At 34.9% G+C, this 25,934-nt stretch overlaps 1 protein-coding gene across 2 annotated transcripts in view; it reads left to right on the top strand.

Annotated features, from left to right (window-relative positions):
- MANEA (mannosidase endo-alpha) overlaps positions 1-25,934 on the top strand; it is an 84,397-nt gene that overhangs the window by 45,225 nt on the left and 13,238 nt on the right. For both annotated transcript variants that reach the window (XM_059177053.1, XM_059177054.1), the window contains exon 3: positions 8,658-8,767. In XM_059177053.1, coding sequence (XP_059033036.1) covers positions 8,658-8,767 — 110 coding nt within the window. The remainder of the gene's footprint in view (positions 1-8,657; positions 8,768-25,934) is intronic.

The raw sequence follows: 25,934 nt of genomic DNA, 5'->3' as shown, positions 1-25,934 counted from the left end.
ATGTAGCCATTATTAGGTTATATTACCTCTAAACCCACTTTGTTGAGAGTTTATCGTGAATGAGTATATTATTGTCAGTTGCTATTTCTGCATGCATTGAGCTGACCATATGATTTTAATCCTTTCTCTTAGTGTGATGTATCACATTGATTGTTTTGTGCATATTGAAACACCCTTGCATCCCTAGAATAAATCCTACTTGATTGTGGTGAATGATCCTTTTAATACATTGCTGAATTCTGTTTGCTGGTATTTTGTTGAGGATTTTGCATCTATGGTCATTAGAGATATTGGCCTCCAGTTTTATTTCTGTGTATTGTCTTTTTCCAGTTTTGGTATCAAGATAATGCTGGCCTCATAGAATGAATCTGGAAGTTTTACATCTTCTGTTTTGGGGAATACTTTGAGAAAAATAAATATTAACTCTTCTTTAAATGTCTGGTAGAATTCACATGTGAATCCATTGGGTATGGACATTTTTTTTTTTTTTTTTTTTTTTTTTTTAAGTAGAGTGCTAATGGTGGGAGGGGCAGAGATAGAGGAAGAAGGTTAAGCAGGCTCCATGCCCAGAGAAGAACCCAATGTAGGTTTGATCTCTTGATCCTGAGATCATGACTTCTGCCAAAATCAAGTTGGGTGCTTAACTGACTGAGCCACCTATGCACTCCTTGTCCCAGTTTGTTGGTATGTAATTTTCCATTATATTCTCTTATAAATCTTCACAGCTCTGTGGGGTTGGTGGTTATTTCTCCCTCATTTCTGATTTCATTTCTTTGAGTCCTCTCTTTCTTGGTGAGTCTGGCTAAAAGTTTATCAATTTTGTTTGTCTGTTAAAAGAACAAGTTTCTGGTTTCTTTGATCTTTTTTCAGTTTTTCTTTTAGTCTCTATTTTACCTATTTCTGCTCTAAACTTATAATTTCCTTCCTTCTGCTGTTTTTTTGCCTATGTTTGTTCTTTTTCTAGCTCTGTTAGGTGTGTGTTTGGTTATTTATTTGAGATTTTTTTGTTTGTTTCTTGAGATAGGCCTGTATTGCCATAAACTTCTCAGAACTGCTTTTGTTGTATCCCAAATATTTTGTACTGGTATATTTTCATTTTCACTTTTCTCTGTGTACTTTTTGATTTCCCCTTTGATTTCATTGTTGACTCATTCACTGTTTTGTAGCATGTTGTTTAGCTTCCATGTGTTTATGTTTTTTCCAGATTTTTCTCTGGTAATTGATTTCTAGTTTCATACTATTATGATCAAAAGATGCTGTATGTGATTTTAATGTTTTAAATTTATTGAGACTTGTTTTGTGTGATATGTCTTGGAGAATGTTTCATGTGCATTTGAAAAGAACATATTCTTGTTTTGTATAGAATGCATGTTCTTTATATATCTGTTAATTCCCATCTGCTATAATGTGTCATCCAGAGCTACTTTTTCCTCATTGATTTTCTGTCTTGATTATCTATCCATTGATATAAGTGAAATGTTAAAGATCTCTACTATTATTGTAAGGCTGTCAGTTTCTCCATTTCTGTCTATTAATGTTTGCCTTATATATTTAGGTGCTTCTATTTTGGATGCATAGATATTTATAGTCATTATATCTTCTTGTTAAGTTGATCTCTTTATCATTATGTAATTCCCTTCTTTGTCTCTTGCTACAGTCTTTGTTTTAAGGATTTTTTGTCTTACAGTAATATTGCTACCACAGCTTTCTTTTATTCTTCTCTCTCTCTCTCTCTCTCTCTTTTTTTTTTTTTTCATGATGTATGTTTTTCCAGCTCTCCTTCACTTTCAGTGTGTGCATATATTTAGGTCTGAAGTGAATCTGTTGTGGGCAGAATATTGATGGGTCTTGTTCTGTTATCCATTCAGTAGCCCTGTTTTTTATTTAGTCCAGTTGACATTTAAATTATTGATAGGCATATACTTATTACCATTTTGTTAATATTTTGTTGTTGTTTTAGTTTTTCTCTGTATCCTTTCTTAATTTAGTTTGATGGCCTTTCATAGTGTTAGTCTTGGATTGTGTGTGTGTGTATGTTACAGGTTTTTGATTTGGTTTCCATTAGTTTGTATATAACATGCATATCAGTCTATATTAATGGTTGGTTAAATTCAAACACATTCTGAAAGCACTAAAGTTTTACTCCCCCTTTGTTTTATATATATTTTGTCATATATATTTTTATTTTGTATATGTATTGAATGATTTTTATAAATATCATTGACTTTACTGCTTCTGTGTCTTTTTTTTTTATATTTTTTAAAGATTTTTATTTATTTATTTGAGAGAGAGAGTGAGAGAGAGAGCGAACATGAGAGGGGAGAAGGTCAGAGGGACAAGCAGACTCCCCATGGAGCTGGGAGCCCTATGCGGGACTCGATCCTGGGACTCCGGGATCATGACCTGAGCCGAAGGCAGTCGCTTAACCAACTGAGCCACCCAGGTGCCCCTGCTTCTGTGTCTTAACCTCCATACTGGCTTTATAAGTGATCCATCTATTACCTTTTTTTTTTTTTTTTAAGATTTTATTTATTTATTTGACAGAGATTACAAGTAGGCAGAGAGGCAGGCAGAGAGAGAGGGAAAAGCAGGCTCCCCACTGAGCAGAGAGCCCGATGCATGGCCAGGACCCTGAGATCATGACCTGAGCCGAAGATAGAGGCTTAACCCACTGAGCCACCCAGGCGTCCCCATCTAATACCTTTACTGTATGTGTGCTTTTACCTGTAAAATGTTTTTCTTTATAATTATCCTACCTGAAATTATTTTCTCTTCTTCTGATTTGAATAATTCTATTTATCATTTAAGCCTGGTTTAGTGGTGATGCACTCCTTTAACTTTCGTTTGGAAAACTACCTCTTGTTCTATTCTGAATAACCTTTTTGGATCTTCTTGGTTGCGAGTATGTTTTTCCCTTTCATCCATTTAAATATATCATGCCACTTGTTTCTGGCCAGCACAGTTTCTGCTGAGCAATCAACTGATAGCCTTATGGAGTTTCCTTTGTATGTAACTGTTTTCTTTTGTTGATGTTAAAATTATCTGTCATTACTCTTTGCCTTTTACTTATGTGTCTTGGTGTGGACCTTGGGTTTATCTTGTTGGGGGCTGTGTGGACTTTTTGGATGTGGTATCTGTTTCCTTCCCCACATTATGGAAGTGTTCAGCTTTATTTTTCTCAAATATTCTCCTCCCTTCTCTCTTTCCTGTTACTATTACTTCTACAAAGGGAATGTTATTTCACTTGGTAATGAGTTTCCTTAACCTATTCTTACTGTTTTATTAATCTCTTTTCTCTTTTTTGTTCAGCTTAGTTTGCTTTCCATTGTCCTGTCTTCCAGATTACTGATCTATTCTGCATCCTCTAATCTGTTGATTCCCTCTAATGTATTTTTTTTAATCTCCGCTGTTGAGTTCTTTATCTGTTTTTTTTTTTTTTTTTAAGATTTTATTTATTTACTTACTTACTTGACAGAGAAAGAGTGCACACAAGTAGAGAGAGTGGGAGAGGAAGAAGCAGGCTCCGCACGAAGCAAGAAGCCTGATGTGGGACTCAATCCTAGGACCCTGTGATCCTGACCTGAGCCAAAGGCAGATGCTCAGCTAACATCCCTTACTGGTTCTTTTTTACACATTTCTTTGTTGGAAGTTCTGAGTTCATCTACTCTATTGTAAAATCCAGTTATTATCCTTATGCCCATTACTTTGAATTGAATTCTCTGTCAGGCATATTTGCTTATCTTAGTTTCATTGAGCTCTTTTGATGTGATTTGTCTTGTTCTTTCACTTGGAACATATTTCTCCATCTTCTCGTTTTGTCTAACTCTCTGTGTCCATATATTAGGGAGGTCAGCTATGTCTCTTGGTCTTTAAAATTGTGCTTTCTGTAGAAGCCCTGTGGTACCCTGTCAGTACCCCCTTGGTCACCAGAAACAGGTACTCCTGGGGTGTCTCCTCTGCATGCTACGTGTGCCCTAATGTTGTGACTGAACTGCGTTTGCCTTCAGCCCAGCCAACTGCAGTGACCTGCTTTGCCTACTTTGGGCAAACAAGGCAGAATTTGTACAATTGAGAAGTCTGTTTGAGGCCTCAGCAGTCTCATAGGTGGGTGGAATCAGCAGTCAGGCTCTCTGAACTTAGCCTGCCATAGCTGTGGTATACCAAATAGCAAACCTTACTTTTTGCTCAGCCAGTGAAGAGTCTTTGATGCAGGAACTGTGGGCATTCTGGTGTATGGGATTATCTTCCCCCTCCCCAGGGTAGGCACCATTTTTGAGTGGTGCTAGTTCCTAGTGGAGCTACTTGCAGGTTCTTGGTGGGGGGGTAGGAACCACTTTGGTGGGATGCTTTCCAATGCAGGAGGGTTGGATCAGTAGGTCTACAGGTAAATAGTGATAGCAAGATAGGTAGTGTTTTGCTGGCTCCTGCAAGTGTCTGGCTATCTAGCACTGGGGAGGGGAAGAGAAATGGCACCCACCAGTACTTTTGATGATGCCTACCCCTCAAACATATGTTCTGAGATTATTAAGTAACTCTCCTTAATGTATACCCCAGGCACTTTTCAAACTGCTACTATTATGCTTCGGTTCTGGTTGAGTTTTTTTTATTATTCTGTCTTTTTAAAGGCAGGACTGTTTCCTATCATTGTCTGACTCTCCTGAAGTTAAGCCTAGCTGATTTTCAAAATAAGTGGAGTTAATTTTTGCTGATACTAAAAGCTCCTGAAGTTAAGCCCCATTGATTTTCAAGGCCAGATGTTATGGCGACTCATCTTCCCAGGGCATTTCCCAGTGTTCTGTTTGCCTGGTGTGAGGTTTAATCCTCTCCTTCTCTTTGCTAGTCTGAGTACTGGTTGTGGTTAATCTCACCCAGTGTTTTGATTCCCAACTGTGATTCCACCACTCCTACCTTTTTGATGTGACTCCCTGGGTATGATTAACTGCAGAAGGTCTTTTCTGTCAGTCTTCAGATCATTTTCAGAGCTAGTTACATAAATGTAGCTATTATCTCACAGGTGTGTCCATGAGAGGAGGTGAGCTTGTGGTCACCCTACTTTATCTTCCCTGAACTCTTTGATTCTTAGAGTTTTCATCTCTGCTGAAACATCCCACCTGATGATTGACATATAATGGCTATCTTTTACCATTAGATCCTTTAGTGTTTTAAGCACAGTGATTTTATATTCCTTGTCTAATTATTTCAGCATCTGATTCATATCAGAGTCTGCTTCTGTTGCCTGTTTTGCCTCTTGACAGTTTTTTTACTTTTTTTCTTGCTTTTTTATATGCCTTATATTTTTTGTTGAACATGGGTTATCTTGTGTAGTGATAATATTGTTTATATCTGGAACTGGGCTTGCCTTTCTGCTAAATCTTTAGTTTGAAGTAATGTTTGGTATGTTTAAAGGAAACAGTAAGTTACATACCTGAATATAGGGGAAGCTATCATAAGTTCTGTGGAGTTAAATGTATCCTAATTTATTTGCCATTATCTTTTTATTATCATCTTTGTAATTACTTTTGGGGGTCTTATTCTATGTAAGTCATTCTCTATACTTTTTAAAACACACTTTTAGGGAATGAACTGAACTTATCCCCAATTTACAAATGGAAATTTAAATTAAAGATAACCAACTATCAAATAATAAAATGGAAACTTGAGTCTCTAGGTCTGTCTGATTTCATATCTTATGTTCTTAACTATTGTCCTGTTTAGATTTATCATGTAACCACACACACACACACACACACACACACACACACAAAAGTGAGTATCACTTATATTGAAGGCCCTATGATGTGTGCTGTGGAGAAACAACATGATTGATGCGACATCTGCATTTAATAAAATGTTAGGGATGCCTAGATGGCTCAGTCATTTACATGCTTGATCTTGGTTTCAGTTCAGGTAGTACTCTCATGAGTCATGAGATCGAGTCCCTTGTTGGGCTCTGAGCTTAGTGAGGAGTCTGCTTGAAGATTCACTCCCTCTGCCCTTCCCTCTAACTTTTGCACACTGTCTTGTGCTCTCTAAAGTAAATAAATAAATATTTTTAAAAATAATAAAATGAAATGCTAATATTCTGAGAAAAGACCTCAAAGAATATCCCTTTTCACTACACAAGTGAGATAGTAGCAATATGCAGTAATCTTATTTATAAATGATACTTAGTTTGTGTTAGAGAAACCTCTGGTTGTTGTGATGATTCATAACCATTGTAAGTGGTCCAGTCCTCTTCCTGAGGAGGACCATCACTGACTTATTTCCCAGACCATTACTTATTCAGAACTCAAGAGTGATATAGTCCAAAAGATACTGTACAAGGAAAAATTAGATTGTGGAGCACAGTATGGAGATAGAATTAGACATTTGGAAATGATAATTTGATATAATAAAAAGCTGAAAGTAATAATGAAGAACAAAGAGCATTTTCCTCAAGGCTTAGAGTATAACTTCAGTGAGAATAAGGAGGAAGAAAATCAGTAGATAAAAATGAAATGATTAGGGTATTATGAGAATCAGCAGTTTAGCAATACTGTCCAGTAGAACTTAGTGTGATAATGAAAATGTTCTTTATCTGTGTTGTTCAATACAGTAGAAAACACTACTCACTTTAAAGCCAGAGAATTTCCCAAGTGCTGTTAACCTGGGGCTTTATCCACTGGTTTTGATATTTGGTTTACTTCTGCCAATTATGTTTTGGGAAGACTGAATTCCTTGCTCATTTCATGTTTTTGCCTCAGTTTGGACAGGTAATCCCTTACTTTTCAGCTCTTTGGCTAAGAAGTTTTTTGTAACCCATATTTTATTTAATTTTTTTTTTTCATGGAAATGTTGGTGTGTGTAACCTAATCTATTGCTAGGAACAGGAATCTTTTGTTTTGAATTTCATGGAAGAATGCTATGCTTACAATTTTACTAGGCTTCATGGCATAATCTTTCTTTTATATGTCCTTTCTTTACTATTTTGTCTCAATTTATTTTTTTGTAGGATTTTTACATAAGTTATATTGAGGGGTTTTTTGTTTTGTTTTGTTTTTTTTGTTTGTTTGTTTTTTACTGTGACTCTCCATTGGTACTGTTCTTTTTACAAGCTAGACTCTTAGGCAGCTTAGATGTTTGATCAACTGTTTCCACTTTTCTTACCGGCATTTTTCTCTATATAATAGACTCCCTTCATGGCTAATCATAAGCTTCTCTAAAGCACTTTATGTATTATAGATGATTTTTCTACTTCTTATGTTCTTATTGCTATCTTATTTTCAGAGTGGATAGAGGACATGGACATCTTTTTTCCTGTAAACTTTAATGAAAGTTCTGCTTTGTTTCTCTAGATTGGGCTATTCTGTATATGGCAGGTTGACTATAAAGTTTAAATATTATAATTTAGTTCTCTGCCAGTTTCTAACCTTGCAGTTCCTATATTTCCACATGCTTCTGTTTTTGTACCATTGTATTTTGTCCATGCCTTAAAAAGTGTGTTGGTTGATATAGAAATAAGCAGCTTTTTCTAATGGTCTCTCATTTCTTCATATATAAGTGAGGCTTTGATGGTTGATTTCAAATATTCCTTCAAAGTAATTTTTCCCCCCCTGTGGGCTTATGTTTCTAAAACTTATTTTGTGATGTATCATTTCAAAAGTAAGTACTACAAGGAGAAACTATTTTTTTTTTCTTGAATCTTCATAATTGCCCCAAATTAGGAGCATCCATGGTATGTTCCAGTAAGTGAATGGATAAATTGTCATACATCTATGCAATGAGTTCTCATGCAGCGTAAAAAGAATGATCTATAAATATACAAAAAGATATAAATGAACCTTTATTATGTATTGCTAAGTGTAACAAGCCAGTCTGAAAAAGTTAGTGGTAGGATTCCACCTATGTAGCATTGTGGAAAAGACAAAACAATAGAGATACTGAAAAGATCAATTATTATCCAGGGGGTTGAGGGAGGAGTAAGAGAGGAGGGATAAATAGGTGGATTTCAGTGGGTTCTGAGGTCTGTAAAACTATTCTGCATGATACTTAATGGTGGGCACATATGCTTTTGTCAGAAGCCATAGAGCTGTACATCAGAAAGAGTAAGCCCTCATCTAAATTGTGGGCTTTGGTTAATAATGATGCATCAATATTGGTTCATCACATGTAACAAATACATATATATATATATGTATAAATGTATATATATATGTATGCATATATGTATATACATAATATTGATGTGCCAGTATTTGTTCATCACATGTAACAAATTATGTGTGTGTGTGTGTGTATCTTGTATAAATGCAAGATATTAATAACAAGAACTGTATGTGGGGAGCAGGTATGTAAGAGGAGCATATATGGAAACTGTACTTTCTGTGCAATTTTTCTATAAACCTAATCTGGAAAGTAAAATCTATTGACTTAAATATATTCATACTTGATAAAGAATTCATAAATATAACAATATAAAGTAATCAAATAACCATAGATCCTATCTAGTAAAGTAACAAAACAACAACTTATGAGGATGTCTTTCTTTTTTGCTGTTAACAATTTGGTCTTTATTCTGCCTCCTTAATTTTTTCTTTTTTTTTTTTTTTCTTTTTTAAAGAATATCTCCAATTACTCCCACTTCTGTATTTATTTTTCTTTTTGGTGTTTTCTTTTAGGTGTACTAGCCCTGTCTTGGTACCCACCTGGTACAAATGATGAGAATGGAGAAAATACTGATGACTTGGTACCAACTATTTTGGATAAAGCTCATAAATATAATTTGAAGGTATTTCATTTTATTTTTTTGAGATATCATAGACATATTACATTAGTTTCAGGTGTTCAACATAATGATTTGGTGTGTTTATTTTGTGAAGTGATCATACAATAAGTCTAGTTAATATTCATTATACAATTACAAATTTTTTCCTATGTTAAGAATTTTTAAGATCTGTTCTCTTAGTGGCTTTCAAATGCATCATACAATATTAACTATAGTTACTATGCTGTACATTATATACCTAGTTTTTGGTTTTTATTTTTTAATTTTATGACTGGAAGTTGTACCTTTTAACCATCTTCACGCATTTCACCCCCTCCCCACTCCTACCTCAGACAACCATGAGGTTTTGTATTTTTTTTTTTCAATCCCACATGTAAGTGAGGTCATAGGATATTTGTCTTTGCCTGGCTTATTTCACATAGTATAGGACCATAGATGGTCCTCAAGGTCCATCTATGTTGTAGCAAATGGCGAGATTTCCTTCTTTTTGTGGCACAATAATATTTGCCTTGTGTATAGGCCCCATTTTATTTTTCCATCCATTAATGGACATTTTAGGTTATTTCCAGTTCTTGGCTATTGTGAATGAGGCACACCTCATTTTGTTGCATTTAGATTTTGTGCTTTGCAGATACTACATTTTTAAAAAATTGAAGTTTTGTGACAAACCTTCATATAGCAAATATACCAGCATTTTTCCAACAGCATTTGCTTCATGTTCTGTGTCACATTTTAGTAATTCTTAAAATATTTCAAACATTTTCGTTATGTATGTTAAGGCGATCTGTGATGAGTGATTATGACTTGCTGAAAGATCAATGATGGCTAGCATTTTTTAGAAATAAAGTGTCTTTTAATTACGATACATAGTGTTTTAGACATAATGCTATTACAAACTTAACAGACTATAGCATAGTGTAAGATGAACTTTGTTATGCACTGGGAAGCCAAAAAATTCATTTGACTCACTTTTTTGCAATATTCACTTTATTGTGTGGTCTGGAACCGAACCTGTAATGTCTGAGGTACGCTTGTAATTGTGAAGTAAACATCAGTATTTTTTTTAACTTGTTTTATTTCCTTTGGTTAAATAACCAAAGGGGAACTGCTGGATCATTTGTAGTTTTTTGTTTGTTTTTGTTTTGTTTTGTTTTTCAGTGTTCCAAAAATCATTGCTTATGCACCACACCCAGTGATCCATGCAATACATGCCCTCTGTAATACCCACCACGAGGCTCACCCAAACCCCCACGCCTGTCTCCTCCAAAACCTTCAGTTTGTTTCTCAGAGTCCACAGTCTCATTGTTTGTCTCCCCCTATGTAGTTTTATTTTTAGTTCTTTAAAGTACTTCCATAGTGTTTTCCATAGTGGCTGCATCAATTTATATTCCCACCAACAGTGCACAAGGGTTCTCTTTTCTCCCCATCCTCTCCAACACTTGTTATTTCTTAAGGATTGTTTTATTTGGGGGAGAAAGGGAGGGCCTGTGTGTCCATGGGTGGGGCTAGGGTCAGAGATCGAGAAGGAGCATCTCAACTCCACGTGGAGCATAGATCCTTTTGGGGGACTTGATCCCCTGATCCTGAAATCATGACTGGACAGAAACTAAGAGCTGGATGTGCAACTGATTGAGCAACCCGGTTGCTCCCAATACTGGTTATTTCTTGTCTTTTTGATAATAGCTTTACTAGTAGGTGTGAGGTGTATCTCATTGTGGTTTGATTTGCATTTCCCTGATAATCAGTGAGGATGAGCACATCTTCAAGTACCTGTTGACCATCCAGATATCTTCTTAGAAAAAATATTCTGAACTTCTGCCCCTTTTTAAATTAGATCGTATGCTTTTTAAAATTGATTTTGGATATTAACTCCGTATCAGATATATGATATGCAGATATTTTCTCCTATTTCCTAGGTTGCCTTTCACATTGTTGTGCAGAAGCATTTTAGTTTGACATAGTCCCACTTGTTTATTTTTGCTTTTGTAGACTTTGCCTTTTGGTGTCAAATCCAAAAAATCATCACTAATACATTTGTCAAGGAGTTTATCACCAATGTTGTATTCCAAAAGTTTTATAATTTCTAGACTTATGTTTAAGATTTTAATCCATTTAAGTTAATTTTCTATATGGTATAATTTAGTGGTTCAGTTTCATTTTTTTGCATGTAGCTGTCCAGTTTTCGAAACACAATTTGTTGAAGAGACTGGCCTTTCCCCATTGTGTATATTCTTGGCTCTGTCGTTGAGGATTAATTGATATCTGCAGGAGTTGTTTTTTGTTTTGTTTTGTTTTGTTTTTTTGGTTGGGGGCAGTGAGGCTTTCTATTCTGTATGTTCCATTGATCTGGTTCTGGTTTTGTTTTTTTGTGTTTTTGCAAGTACCATACTGTTTTGATTACTGTACCTTTGTTATACAATTTGAAGTTAGGGACCTTGATACTTCCAGGTTTCTTTTTTCTTTCTCAAGATTGCTTTGGTTCGGGACGCCTGGGTGGCTCAGTTGGTTAAGCAGCTGCCTTCGGCTCAGGTCATGATCCCAGCGTCCAGGGATCGAGTCCCACATCGGGCTCCTTGCTCCGCAGGGAGCCTGCTTCTCCCTCTGACTCTTCCTTCCACTCTGTCTGCCTGTGCTTGCTCTCTGCCCCCCTCTCTCTCTGACAAATAAATAAATAAAATCTTTAAAAAAAAAAAAAAAAAAGATTGCTTTGGTTCTCATGGTTCCATACAAGTTTTAGGAACATTTTTTCCATTTCTGTTGAAAATGTCACTGGAATAGTCATAGGGATTGTATTGAATCTGTATGTTGCTTTGTGTAGTATGGATATTTTAACAATATTAGTTCTTTTAGTTTATGAGTATGGAGTATCTTTCCATTTGTGTTTTCTTCACTTTGTTTTCATTAATGTCTTATACTTGTCAGTGTCAAGATTTGTTCCTTTTTTTTTTTTTTTTTCCAATTTTATTTATTTGACAGAGAGAGAGATCACAAGTAGAGAGAGAGAGAGATCACAAGTAGGCAGAGAGGCAGGCAGAGAGAGGTTGGGGAAGCAGGCTTCCCGCTGAGCAGAGAGCCCAATGCAGGGCTCCATCCCAGAACTCTGGGATCATGACCTGAGCCAAAGGTAGAGGCTTAACCCACTGAACCACCCAGGCGCCCCAAGATCTGTCCCTTCTTAGTAAAATTTATTCTTTGGTATTTTATTGTTTTTGATGCAGTTATAAGTGGGGTTTTCTTAATTTCTCTTTTAGCTCATTATTAGTGAATAGAAATACCAACATTTTTATATACTGGTTTTGTTGTATTCTGCGACTTTACTAAATTTTGCATTTGTATTGTATAAATAGTAAATTCTATATTCTAATGGCTTTTTGATGAAGTTTTAGACTTTTTATATCATCTGCAAATAATGACAGTTTTGTTTCTTCCTTTCTAATTTGCATTCCTTTTGTTTCTTTTCCTTGTGTTGTTGCTCTGGCTGGGAATTTGAACAGTATGCTAAAAAAAAGTGGTGAGAATAGGCATCCTTGTCTTGTTTGTGATCTTACAGGAAAATACATTCAGTATTTCTCCTTTGGCTGTGATGTTAGCTGGAGGCTTGTTATATATAGCCTTTACTATTTTGAGATACATTTACTCCAGACCCACTTTGTTGATAATTTTATCATAAATGGATATTGAATCTTGTTGAATGCTTTTTTTTAATCTATTGAGATGATATGCTTTTTATTCTTAATGTTGTGTTTCACATTGACTGATTTGCTGATGTTAAACCATTCTTGTGTTCCTGGAATAAATCCCATTTAATCATGGTGTATGATCTTTTTAATGTATTGAATTCAGTTTATTAATATTTTGTTGAAGGTTTTTGCTTCTGTGTCCATCATGATTGTGGACTGCTGCATTGATAGTGGGGTTTATGGTTAGATTGTGTCTCAGCCTGTCCTATCCATTTCAACTTTTTTTTTTTTCTTTTCCTTGTTAGCCTAAAGTACAGAAGTAATTCAGCTACTTTTTGGATTTCTTACAGAGGAAATTGTTTTGCACATAGTTGTAGATTCGATATATCCATGGGAGGAGGTGAGTTAAGGATACTCCTATGTCACCATCTTGAACTGGACCCTCTGAAGATATTTAATTTCATTATCAAGCTACTTATAAGTTAATTCTTTTGGACATGAGGATATTAGTTTTTGGAATAGATACTTTTATTAAAATATTTGCAAATGTGAATGAGAATCTTTTCTAATACTCTATTTTTCCATAAAAAATTTCTGTCATGAATTCCAAACTTGTGTGCATTATAATTTATTAAAGATCTCTTACTATTTTATATACATATATTACACTCATTTACTTATTGTTTGCTTAGTGGAAAATAATTGAAGTGTTCTTTTATGAAGATATATAGTGATTAGATTTTTAAATATCTTAGATATCAAGTATGTATTGAAAACAAGAGTTGTTAACCGTGTGAATTTAAGTATCTATAAAGTAATTGAAAAAGAAACTGCCACTCTAAAAATTTGTCAAAATCTGATATTTACTCAAGCTGTATTTAACACATACACCTCCGCCCCAACACATACACGTATACACATCTATTTATGTACATAAAAGAAAGATACTGGTGAAATTCTGAAAACATCTGTAAGACCAAGTATATCCTTTTATTTATTTATTTATTTATTTATTTATTTATTTATTTAAATTTTCTTTATTTGTCAGGTAAAGGGAGAGAGTATGCAAGCAGGGGGAGCAGCAGGCAGAGGGAGAAGTAGGCTTCCTGCTGAGGAAGGAGCCTGATATAAGAACTTAATCCCAGGACCCTGGCATCATGACCTGAGCAGATGCTTAACTGACTGCGCCACCCAGGTGTCCCAGACCAACTATATTCTACCCATATATTAAAATGTGTTACAAATGGGGGAAATATTTTCACAGTAAGATTTTATTTCTTTTGGAAATTAATGGATCATGGAAACAAATAGAAATGATGATTAAAAGGATTGCAGTGGCACTCCCAAGGAAAATTTTATACTAAATAGCAAGAGAATAAGCATTGTTTTTATTCACACTTTTCAAAAACTGGTTATGTAGAGGGTAGCAACATTAATCATAATAAATTCACAAGAACTATAATATAACCATAGATTCTGCATTCCTTGGCCATATTCAGTATAACTAAATATTTAAGGCCATATGAAACATCTAAAAGACATAAAATTTTAAAAAATTTTTTAAAAATTGTAGGATTCTAATTAAAATAACACTTAAAAAGAAAAATCAAGAGTGAAATTTAAGATGATAAAAAATAGGGAGCCTGGGTGGCTCAGTGGGTTAAGCCGCTGCCTTCAGCTCAGGTCATGATCTCAGGGTCCTGGGATCGAGTCCCACATCGGGCTCTCTGCTCAGCAGGGAGCCTGCTTCCCTCTCTCTCTCTCTGTCTGCCTCTCTGCCTACTTGTGATCTCTCTCTGTCAAATAAATAAATAAAATCTTTAAAAAAAAAATCACTGACAAAATTACTGCATTATTAATACTATAGTGGGATAGTGATAATAAGCTAAAAGGGGAAGGAGAAATTAATAAGGATGAAGTAAGCTATTAAATAGAATACAAAACCTTCAAATCAATAGCCTGTGTAAATCTATCATTTTTTCACTTACAAAATAGCAAAGTCATTGGTGAGATTAAAAAAGAAAAAAAAATAGATATATACCATGCAGAAGAGAGTTTAGATTTTATATCACCATATTTAAAATCTATAAGAAATGGGCCATTTTCTTAGAAAATACAAAAAAATACAAAAAAATAAATATATGAACAGAAAGAAGTTTAAATAATCTGAATTGACTTGTATCCTAGAAAAAAAATTTTTAAGTTTATTGAACATGTCTTTCCAGAGCATCAAATTTCACCTGGCACTTCTAGTCAACCTTTGAAGAAACAGCAGATTCTTATGGTACTGAAATACAATGGCAAGTTTATGCATTATTTATTGTTGTATAACAAATTATCCTAAAATTCTGCAGTTTAAAGCAACAAACCTGTATTATCTCATCCATTGTCTGAAAGTGTCTTAACCTGGTGGGTCTGGTCAGACTTTCCCAAGAGGTTATAGTCAAATCTGTTTACTGGAACTACAGTTATCTAAAGGCTGTAGGATCCTTCCAAGCTTACTCATGTACCAGTTCATAGGCCCTCAGTTCCTTTCAGCTATTGGAATGGGAGTTTTGGTTCTTTTAAGCCTCTGCATAGAGCTACCTGAGTCTCCTTAAGACATGGCAGCTACTTTCCCCATAGTGAATGATTCGAGAGAGTCCAGTGGAGACGCTGCAGTGTTTTCTTGACCTAATCTTAGATGTGACTATCACTTTTGCCATATTCTCTTGTTTTACCTATTGGATAAACCAATCAAACAAGTATAGCATGAGGAAGATTTATAGACTGGGCACCTGGGTGGCTCAGTCGGTTAAGCATCTGCTGTCAGCACGGTTCATGATCTCTGAGTCCTGGGATCAAGCCCCAAGTCAGGCTCCCTGTTCCGGGGGCGGGGGGTATGTCTACCCTTATCCCCCACTTGTGCACACTCCCTCTCTCTCAAATAAGTAAATAATCCTTTAAAAAAAAATTATAGACTGATCTTACTAATGAAAATATGTACAAAATTTCTAAAGTAAACTTAGATAAATGTTCATTCATAAGAACCTAAGAATGGTTTCAAGAATATAAAATCTGAATACAAATCTCTGTATTCAGTCCTGGCTTAACCACTTATTAGAACTTTGTGACTCTTGTGCCTCAGTTTTCTCATTTCTCAAGTGGAAGAAGTAAGAAAATATACTTTACAAAGTGTTTATAAACATTATATGAGGTAATACATGAAAAGTACTCAGTGTCTGGCACACAGTTAGCACTATATTGTTAAGTAAATTAAATTTAATTATTTGCTGGAGATAACAGGTACTGAAATTTCAAGGAAATAAAAACTCATTAATAAATCTGTTTTGAGTTCTTTAACTTGATAGATGAGGTCTTTTACTAACCTATATCAAACACTATCTTTTTTTTTTTTTTTTTTTTTTTTTTTTTTTTAGATTTATTTATTCGAGAGAGAGAGAGTATAAGCAGGGCAGTGGTTGCAGAGGGAGAAGCTGATCAGGGAGCCCTCTGGCTAGATCCCAGGACCCTGAGATCATGACCTGAGCCAAAGGCAGATGCTAAACCCACTGAGTCACCCAGGTGCCCCTCAAACACCATCCTTAATGGAAAAACAGTGGTATCATGCTCATTAAACCAAAATCAGTAAAGAATGTCTTCTGTCATCAGTATTACTTAATACTGTTACAGAGATTTTTTTTTTTTTTTAATTTTATATATTTATTTGACAGAGAGAGCACAAGCAGGGAGAAAGGCAGGGGTAGAAGCAGACTCCCCACTGAGCAAGGAGCCCAGTGCCGGGCTGGATCCCCAAAGGGTCCCAGGATCATGACCCCAGCCAAAGGCAGACTCTTAACTGACTGAGCCACTCAGGTACTCCTGTTTCAGAGTTTCTGAACAAATCATTTTAACTAAAAAATACAAAAAGAGAAAATGTTCTAAGTAAAATTACTATTCTTTGCAAATGGAAAATACCTATCAAACTCATGAAAAGTATCTAAAAACTTGTTTGTAATGAGTCCAGTAAGGTGGTTGAAATCAAAGAATATATGAGTCAATAGGATTCCTATATTAACAGGGGGAAAAAATGGAAAAAATATACACTGAAAATAGGACTTATGAAAAAATATTTGGCATTTTATGAAAGGATATAAAGGACTTGCATAAACAGAGAAACATGAATTTAACGTGAAGATTCAGAATTGCCAAGTAGCCATTCTTTTGTTCATTTGTATTAAAAAATATATATATATATATATTTTTTTTCCTGCTATTTATCCACTCATTTGAAAGAGAGTGTGCATAGGCGCATGAGTGGTGGGGAGTGGCAAAGGGAGAGGGAGAAGCAGGCTCCCCCTGAGCAGGAAGCCCGATTTAGGGCTCCCTCGCAAGATCATGACCTGAACTGAAAGCAGATGTTTAACCAACTGAGTCCTAGGCTTCCCCTGTATTTTATATTTTAATATAATTTATAAATCTAATGTAATCCTAATGAAAAATTCTGATGGGATTTTAAATACAGAATTTAACCACCTAATTCTAAAGTTTATAAATAAATTGAAAAAAAAAAATAAAACTTTGGGGTGCCTGTGTCGCTCAGTCCATTAAGCATCTGACTTCAGCTCAGGTCATGATCTCAGGGTCATCCTGAGATTAGCCCCCAGTTGGACTCTGGGCTCAGCAGGAGTCTGCCGTTCCCTCTTCCTGTCCCTTTGCCCCTCCCCTGCTCGTGCTTGACCACAAGGCACTCTCTCTCTAAAAAACACTTTTTTTAAAAAAATATTTTCTTAGAGAGAGAGTAGCAGAGAGAGAGGGATATACAGACTCCTTGCTGAGCAGGGGCTTGATATGGGACCTGATCCCAGGACCTCAGGACCATGACCTGAGCAGAAGACAGAATCTTAACCAACTGAGCCACCCAGGCGCCCTTTTAAAAATTTTTTTTAAAGATTTTATTTATTTAAAACAAAATCTTAAAAAAAAAAAGGCTTTAAAAATGTTAATTAATGAAGGGAAAACTTGTTTTTCCAAATAATGAATGTACTGTCAAATGTCAGGTATTAAGAGTATGGTATTACCATTAGTATACAGAAAGAGATCAATGAAACATAATAGCCCCAAAATAAAGCACTTTATATGAGATTCGATTATATAATTCAGGAATCATTTAGAATGAAGTGTAAAAGGAATGTTTATTAATAACCTTGTCTTTATGATACTGATTTAGCTTTTTGCATTATCTGTTCTACTGTTCTTGTCCTTAAGCAAAAATTTTCATGTCTAATAACTCTTATACTGTGCACTTTTCTTCACGTTTATTCCTGTTTTTTAAGGTAGTGTGTTAACAAATCTTAATGAAAATGGGAATCAGAGTATCTTTTCACTTAGACACTATTTATTCTGAATTCTCAGGTTGTTACAACTAAAAATCACAGGTTTTGTTCTGTTTTGTCTTGTTTTTGCACTCATTTTCTTTTAGATTCTACATATAAGAGATATCCTAAATTGTCTGTTTCTGACCTATCTCACTTATCTTAATGACCTCAAGGTCCACCCATGTTTTCACACAGCAGGATTTCTTTTATTCTCATAGCTGAATAGAATTCCATTGTGTATATATACCACATTTTCCTTATCCATTCATCCCATTGGACACTTACATTGTTTCCATATATAGTCTATTGTAAATAATGCTAGAAGGAACAGGACAGTGAAGGTATCTTCTGGGGATAATGAGTTCATTTCCTTTGTATAAATACTCTGAAGTGAGAGTTCTGTATTATAATACTGCTATCTTGAATTGTTTGAAAACCTTCATACTGCTTTCTACAGTAGCTGCATCAGTTTACATTCCCACTAACAGTACATAAGAAGGTTTCTTTTTCTCCATAGCCTAATCAACACTTTTTTTTTTGATGCTAGCACTTCACATCTGTTATCATGGCTATCTTATTTTTTTTCATTTTCTTCTTTTATTATAATAGTAGTACACGCTTGTAAAAACTTCAAAAAATTTAGAAAAGTATGAAAAATAATGTAAAAGTCATTGGAGTTTCCACTATATAGAGATATCCACTGTTAAATTCTGAAGAATATCTTTCAATATTCAGGGAACCAGGATATATTACATATATACTATACCATATATAGTATGTAATATTTATTTGCATTTCCCTGATGATTAATGATACTGAACACCTTTTCATGTACCTGTTAGCCATTTGGATATCTTATTTGGAAAAAATGTCTATTCTTCCTCTCTACATTTTTTAATCATATTTTTTAATTGACTTGTATGAATTCTTTATAAATTTTGCATATTAAATCCTTATCCAATACATGGTTTGCAAGTATTTCCTACCATTCCATAGCTTTCTTTTCATTTATTTTTTATCTTTTTCAGTGTAGGAGATTTTAAGTTTTACTTAGTCCCACTTACTGATTTTTTTTTTCTTTTGTCATTTGTACTTTTGGTGTCATATACAAAATATCATGTCAGACCAGTGTCAAGGAGGTTCTTACCCATGTTTTTTTCCTAAGAGTTTTGCCATTTCAGCTCTTAGGTTTAAGTCTTCACGTCTCTCACAAGGCAATTTTTGTAAGCTGTATAAGTTAGTGGTCCAATTTTCTTTTTCTACATGTGGTTATACAGTTTTCCCAGCATGATTTGTTGGAAGAGACTATCCTTTCCTCACGGGTTGTTCCTGACCCCCTTATCAAATACTAGTTGACCTTATATACAGGGGCTTATTTCTGGGCTCTTTATTTGTCCCATGGGTCCATATGTCCATCTTATGTCAGTACCGAAGTTTAATTACCATAGCTTTGTAGTATAGTTTGAAATTAGGAAGTGTGATACCTCTAGTTTTATTGTCCTTTCCCATGTTGTTTTATCTATTAGGGATCTTCCGTGGTTCCAAACAAATTTGAGGATTGTTTTTTCTGTTTCTGTGAAAAATTATATTCGATTTGGAGAGGGGTTGCATTGAATCTACAGACTTCTTTGGGTAGCATGAACATTTTAACAATATTATTTCTTGCAGCTATGAACAGAAGATGTTTTTCCATTTGGTTATGTTGTCTTCAATTTCTTTTAGCAAAATTTTGTAGTTTTTATTATACAGATCTTTTACTCCCTTGGTTAAGTTTATTCCTCTGTATTTAGTATTGTTTTGGTACATTTGTGAATGAGACAGGTTTTTTTTGTTGTTTGTTTGTTTTTCCTTTTCAGATGTATGTTAGTGTATAGAATGCAACTGATTTCTGTGTATTGGTTTTAATTTGTGCACTTTACTGAATTCACTGATTAGATCCTATACTTTGAGTCTTTGGGATTAGCATTATATAAGGTCCCATCATCTGCAAATAATGACAATTTTACTTATTTCTCTCCTATTTGGATACTTTATATATGTTTGTTTTGCCTGACTGCTCTAGCTAAGACTTGCATGGCTATTTTGAATAAGAGTGGTAAGATGAGCATACTTGTCTTGTTCCTGTTTCCCTGAGTATAATGTTAGCTATGGCTCTGTTGTATTTTGCCTTTATTATCATTAGATATGTTCTTTTGCCTCTCTTTTCATAGGATCTATAGTTTTCCATTCATCTCTATAGCATCATTATCTAGCTTTGGCATCAGAATAATTCTGGCCTCATAGAATTAGTTTAGAAGTGTTCCCTCCTCTTGTTGTTTTTAGGAAAAATTGGAAAGTACTCGTACTAATTCTTCTTTAAATATTTGACAGAATTGCCCAGTTAAATGAAACCTCTGTGGTCATGGGGTTTCAGTTGTCAGGAAGTTTTTGATAATGATTCAAATCACCTTACTTGTTACTGTTCAGACTTCCTATTTCTATATCTCTAGGAAATTATCCATTTCTTTTAGGTTATCTAATTTGTTAGCATTTAATTATTCATAGTAGTATCTTATGATCCTATTTATTTTGGTAGTGTCTGTTGTAATTTCATTTTGAATTTTCTGTCTCATACTCTGTCCCACTTAAGAGTTGTAAATTTTGTTAATCTTTAAAAAAAAAAGCAGGATCTTAATTTCATTGATCTTTTCTATTGCTTTTCTGGTTTCCATTTACCTTTGCTCTGATCTTTATTCTTTCCCTCCTTATGCTAATTCTGGGCTTAGTTTGTTCTTTTTCTAGTTCCTTGAGGTATAAAGTTATGGCTGTTTATGATTTTCTTATTTCTTAATATGTGCATTCATCACTATAAACTTTTGTCTCAGAACTAGTTTTGGAGCATTCCATTGGTTTTTGTTTGTTTTGTTTTGTGTTGTTTTTTAATATTTTATTTATTTATTTGACAGAGAGAGATCACAAGTTGGCAGAGAGGCAGGCAGGGGGGGCGGGAAGCAGGCTCCCCGCTGAACAGAGAGCCTGATGCAGGGCTCGATCCCAAGACCTTGAGATCATGACCTGAGCTGAAGGCAGAGGCTTAACCTACTGAGCACCCAGGTACCCCTCCGTTGGTTTTTTTTTTTTTTTTTTTTTTTTAGATTTTATTTATTTATTTTTTTGACAGAGAGATCACAAGTAGTCAGAGAGAGAGAGAGGAGGAAGCCAGGCTCCCTGCCGAGCAGAGAGCCCAATGCGGGACTTGATCCCAGGACCCTGAGATCATGATCTGAGCCAAAGGCAGAGGCATAACCCACTGAGCCACCCAGGTGCCCCCCTCTATTGGTTTTTATATGGTGTGTTTCCATTTTCATTTGAGATATTCTTTGATTTCCTTTTTTTTTAAATTGGGTGTAATTGACATGTGACATTGCATTAGTTTCAGATGCATAATATAAAGATTTTAAATTTATATATATTGTGGAATGATTACCACAATAAGTTTAGTTAACATCTGCCACCATATGTAATAATAAAGTTTTCTTGTGATTAAAAACTTTAAAGAACTACTCTCTTAGCAAATTTCAGATGTACAGTATAGTATTAGGAACTGTAGTCACCATGTTGTACATTACATCTCCATGACTGACATTTTTTTATAATTGGAAATTTGTACATTTTGAATACCTTTGCTTATATCCCTCAACTCCCACCCTTTGCCTTTGTATCTGTGAGCTTGGTTTGCTCCACATTTGAGATCAAACAGCCTTTCTTTTTCTGACTTATTTTACTTAGCATAATTACCTGAAGGTTTATCCATGTTGTCACAAATAGCAAAGTTTTACTTCTTAATTCTTTTATTATGGCTGAATAATATTCCGTTTTGTGTGTGTGTGTGTGTGTGTGTGTACACACTTACATACTGCTACTTCTTTACTTATTCATCCTTCACTGGACATTTAGATTGTTCTGTTATCTTGACTTTTGTAAATAATGCAGCTTAGTAATCTTTTGTTGATGATTTTTGCATCTGTGTTCATCATGGATGTTGGCCTGTAATTTTCTTTTCTTGTGGCATCCTTGTCTGGTTTGGATATCAGGGTAATGCTAACCTTGTAAAATTAGTTTGGAAGAGTTCTCCCTTCTTCTATATTTTGGAAGAGTAGAAATTTCTGTAAATTCCTTGGATACTTGGTGGAATTCACCAATGACGCATTCTGTCCTGGACTTTGTTTATTGGAAGTTTTCGATTACTGACTCAATCTCATTCCAGTTACTGATTTGTTCAGATTCTCTCTTTCATCATGATGCAGTCTGAGGAGGTTGTATGTTTCTAGAAACTTATCCATTTTTCTAGGTTGTTCAGTTTGTCAGCATATAATTGTTCATTGTAGTTTTTATGATCCTTTTTATTTCTGTGGTTTATTTGTAACATCTCTTTCATTTCTGATTTTTTTTCCCCCCTTGGGGAATCTAAAGGTTTAAAGGTTTCTCAATTTTGTTTATATTTTCAAAGAAACAGCTATTGTTTGCTTTTCTATTGTCACTTTTTCTATTTTTTTCTATTGTCATTTTAATCTCTATTTCCTATATAAAACTCCAAACTTTGTTATATATATATTTTCATTTATAGCTCTGAACTTTTCCCCCCTAGTTCCTTTACACATAAAGTTAGGTTGTTCTTATTTCTGAAGGTAGGCATTTATTACTATGAACTCCTCTCTTAAGTTTTTGTATTTTTTATTTCTATTTTCATTGTCTCATTTTTTTTATGTTCAGTTAGCCACTGTATAATATATATTATTAGTTTTTGATATAGTGTTCAGTGACTCATTAGGTTCATGTAACTCCCAGTACTCATTACAATATTTGCCCTCCTTAATACCCATCACCCTGTTACCACATCCCTCCACCACCCTCCCCTCTGAAACCCTTGGTTTGTTTCTCCATAGTCTGTCATGGTTCGTGTCCCTCTCTGATTGCACCCACTTCAGATTTCCCTCCCTTCCCTATGGTCCTCCATGCTATTGCTTGTGTTCCACATATGAGTGAAACCATATGATAATTGTTTTTCTCTGCTTGACTTACTTCACTTAACATAATCCCCATCCAGTTCCATCAATATCAGTGCAAATAATGGGTATTCATCCTTTCTGATGTCTGTGTAATATTCCATTGTATATGTGGACCACATCTTATTTATACATCTGTCTGTTGAAAGGCATCTCAACTCTTTCCACAGTTTGCCTATTGTGGACGTTGCTGTTATGAACATTGGGGTGAATGACCTCTTCTTTTCACTACATCTGTATCGTTAGGGTAAATACCTAATAGTACAATTGCTGGGTCATAGGGTAGCTCTATTTTTAACATCTTGAGGAACCTCCATACTGTTTTCCAGAGTGGCTATACCAGCTTGCATTCCCACCAACATGTAAGAGGGTTCCCACATCGTTGCCTACATTGTTGTTCCTGTTTTGTTCATTTTAGCTATTCTGACTGATGGGAGGTGGTATTTCATTGTGATTTTGATATGTATTTTCCTAATGGTAGTGATGTTGAACATTTTTTTATGTGTCTGTTAGCCATTTGTATGTCTTCTTTGGACAAGTGTCTGTTCATGTCTTCTGGCCATTTTTTGAGTTGATTATTTTGTTCTGTTCTGTATTTTCTTTTTTTAAGATTGTATTTATTTATTTGACAGAGATCACAAGTAGGAAGAGAAGCAGGCAGAGGGCAGGAGGGAAGCAGCTCCCTGCTGAGCAGAGCACCTGATGGGGGGTTCGATCCCAGGACCCTGAGATCATTACATGAGCTGAAGGCAGAGGTTTAACCCACAGAGCCACCCTGGCACCCCTTGATTATTTGTTTTTTGGGTGTTGACTTTGAGAAGTTCTTTATAGATTTTGGATTTCTCAGACTGCTATAGATACTTGATTTACAAATATCAGCCCTTTATTTGTAATGTCATTTGCAAATATCTTTGCCCATGCCATGGGTTCCCTCTTAGTTTTGTTGACTTCCCTTTGTTGTACAGAAGCTTTTTATCTGATGAAGTCCCAAAAGTTCATTTCTGTTTTTGTTTCCCTTGCCTTTGGAGATGTGACTTGAAAGAAGTTGCTGTGGCTGAGAAATTTTTAAATTTCTCTTTTAATTTCTTCTTTGATATATTGGTTGTTCAGTATCATGTTGTTTAATCTCCTCATGTTCATAAATTTCCCAGTTTTCTTATAATTATATTCTGGTTTCATCCAAGCATCTTTTCTGACATGGTATATGATTTTAATCTAACTATATTTGTTAAGACTTGTTTTGTGGCCTAATCTATGACCTATCGTGGAGAATGACTGTGCACTTTAAGAAGGATGCCTGGGTACCTCAGATGGTTGAGCCTCTGCCTTCAGCTCAGGTCATAATCTCCAGGTCCTGGGATTGAGCCTCACGTCAGGCTTCTTGCTCACTGGGGTGTCTGCTTCTCCCTCTGCCTCTGCCTTTCGCCATGCTTATACTCTCTCTCTGTTTCTGTCTCAAATGAATAAATAAAACCCTTAAAAAAAAAAAAAGTGCAGTTTGTTGCTTTGAATGAAATTTCCTGTAAATATCTGTTAAGTTCATCTGTTCTGACATGTTAAGGCCTATAATTCCTTTTACTCTCTGAATGATTTATCCATTGACTTATGTGGGTATTTAAATCCTCTACTATTATTGTATTGCTTTTCCTCCCTTTAGGTGTTTTAACATTTGCTTTATATATTTAGATGCTCCAGTTTTAAGTGCATAAATATTTACAAATGCTATATTTTCTTATTGGATTGACCCTTTTATCATTATATAACCCCCTTTTTTATCTTTGATAATCTTTGTTTTCAAGGCCTATTTTGTGGGACATACATATAGCTACCCCAGCTTTCTCTTGATTTCTATTTGCATTTGTATGGAATAACTTTTTCCATCCCTTAACTTTCAGACTGCATTTTTTTTTTTTAGAATCTATAGTTTTTCCTTAACTTTATTTTACTTTTTTAGTGTTCCAAGATTCATTGTTTATGCATCACACCCAGTACTGCATGCAATACATGCCCTCCTTAATACCCATGTTCTTATATCTGAATACTCTTGTATAGGTACCATATGGATGGGTCTTGTTTTTGTTTATTTTAATCCATTTAGTCTGCCTTTTGATTAGAGAATTTAGTCCATTTACATTTAAAGTAATTTAATAGTTACATATTTCTTGCTGTTTTATTGTTTTCTGGCTGTTTGGGGGTTCCTGTTTCTTAGGTCTTCTTTTGTTCTCTTCCTTTTTGATTTGATGGCTTTCTAGTGGTGTACCTAGGTTCATTTCTCATTATTTTGTGTGTGCACTTATCCACTGTAGGTTTTTGCTTTGTGATTACCATGACGTTTACATTTAACAAGTTATATTTGTAATAGTATGTTTTAAGTCGTTAAGTTTGAATGCATTCTAAAGCTATACAATTTTACTTTCCTTACACCTCTTTTATGTTTTTGGTGTCACAATTTACATCTTTTTGTTGTATATATACTTTAATTATTGTAGTTATTTTTACTTTTTTATTTGTTAACCTTCATGCTAGCTTTGTGATTAATTCACTACCCTATTTACCAGTGAAATTTTTACTTTTACAAGTTGTTATTAAGCACCCTTTCTTTCCTAATTAAAACAGCCCCTTTAACATTTCTTGTAAGGCAGTTTGTGGTGATGAACTCCTTTGGCTTTTGCTTGTGTGGAAAACTCTTTATCTCTTCTGAATTCTGAATAACTTTGCCCAGGATCAGTGTTCTTGCTAGTGACACTTTCTTCTGGTTAGCTTAGTTTTTGCTGAAAAATTTGCTGTTAGTCTTATGGAGGTTCCCTTGTATGGTGTTCCCTTGTATGGAGAAAAACAAGTGTTTTTCTCTTGCTGTTTTTAAGATTCTCTCCCCATCCTTAACTTTTGACACTTTAATTACATTTTAATACATTTAATAATCTCTAATTGTGAGTCTTTCTGGGTTCATCTTTTTAGGAATTCTCTGAGTTTCCTGGATCTGGAGGTGTTTTCCTCCCTCAGGTTAGGGTAATTTTCAGTTATTATTTCTTCAGGTGAGTTTTCTGCCCCCTTCTCTCTCTCTTTTCCTTCTGGGACCTATACCATG

The sequence above is a fragment of the Mustela lutreola genome, chromosome 6, assembly GCF_030435805.1.
Source record: "Mustela lutreola isolate mMusLut2 chromosome 6, mMusLut2.pri, whole genome shotgun sequence".
Lineage (NCBI taxonomy): Eukaryota > Metazoa > Chordata > Mammalia > Carnivora > Mustelidae > Mustela > Mustela lutreola.
Note: the sequence above shows the minus strand (reverse complement) of the source record. Positions and strands in the feature narration are given on the sequence as shown.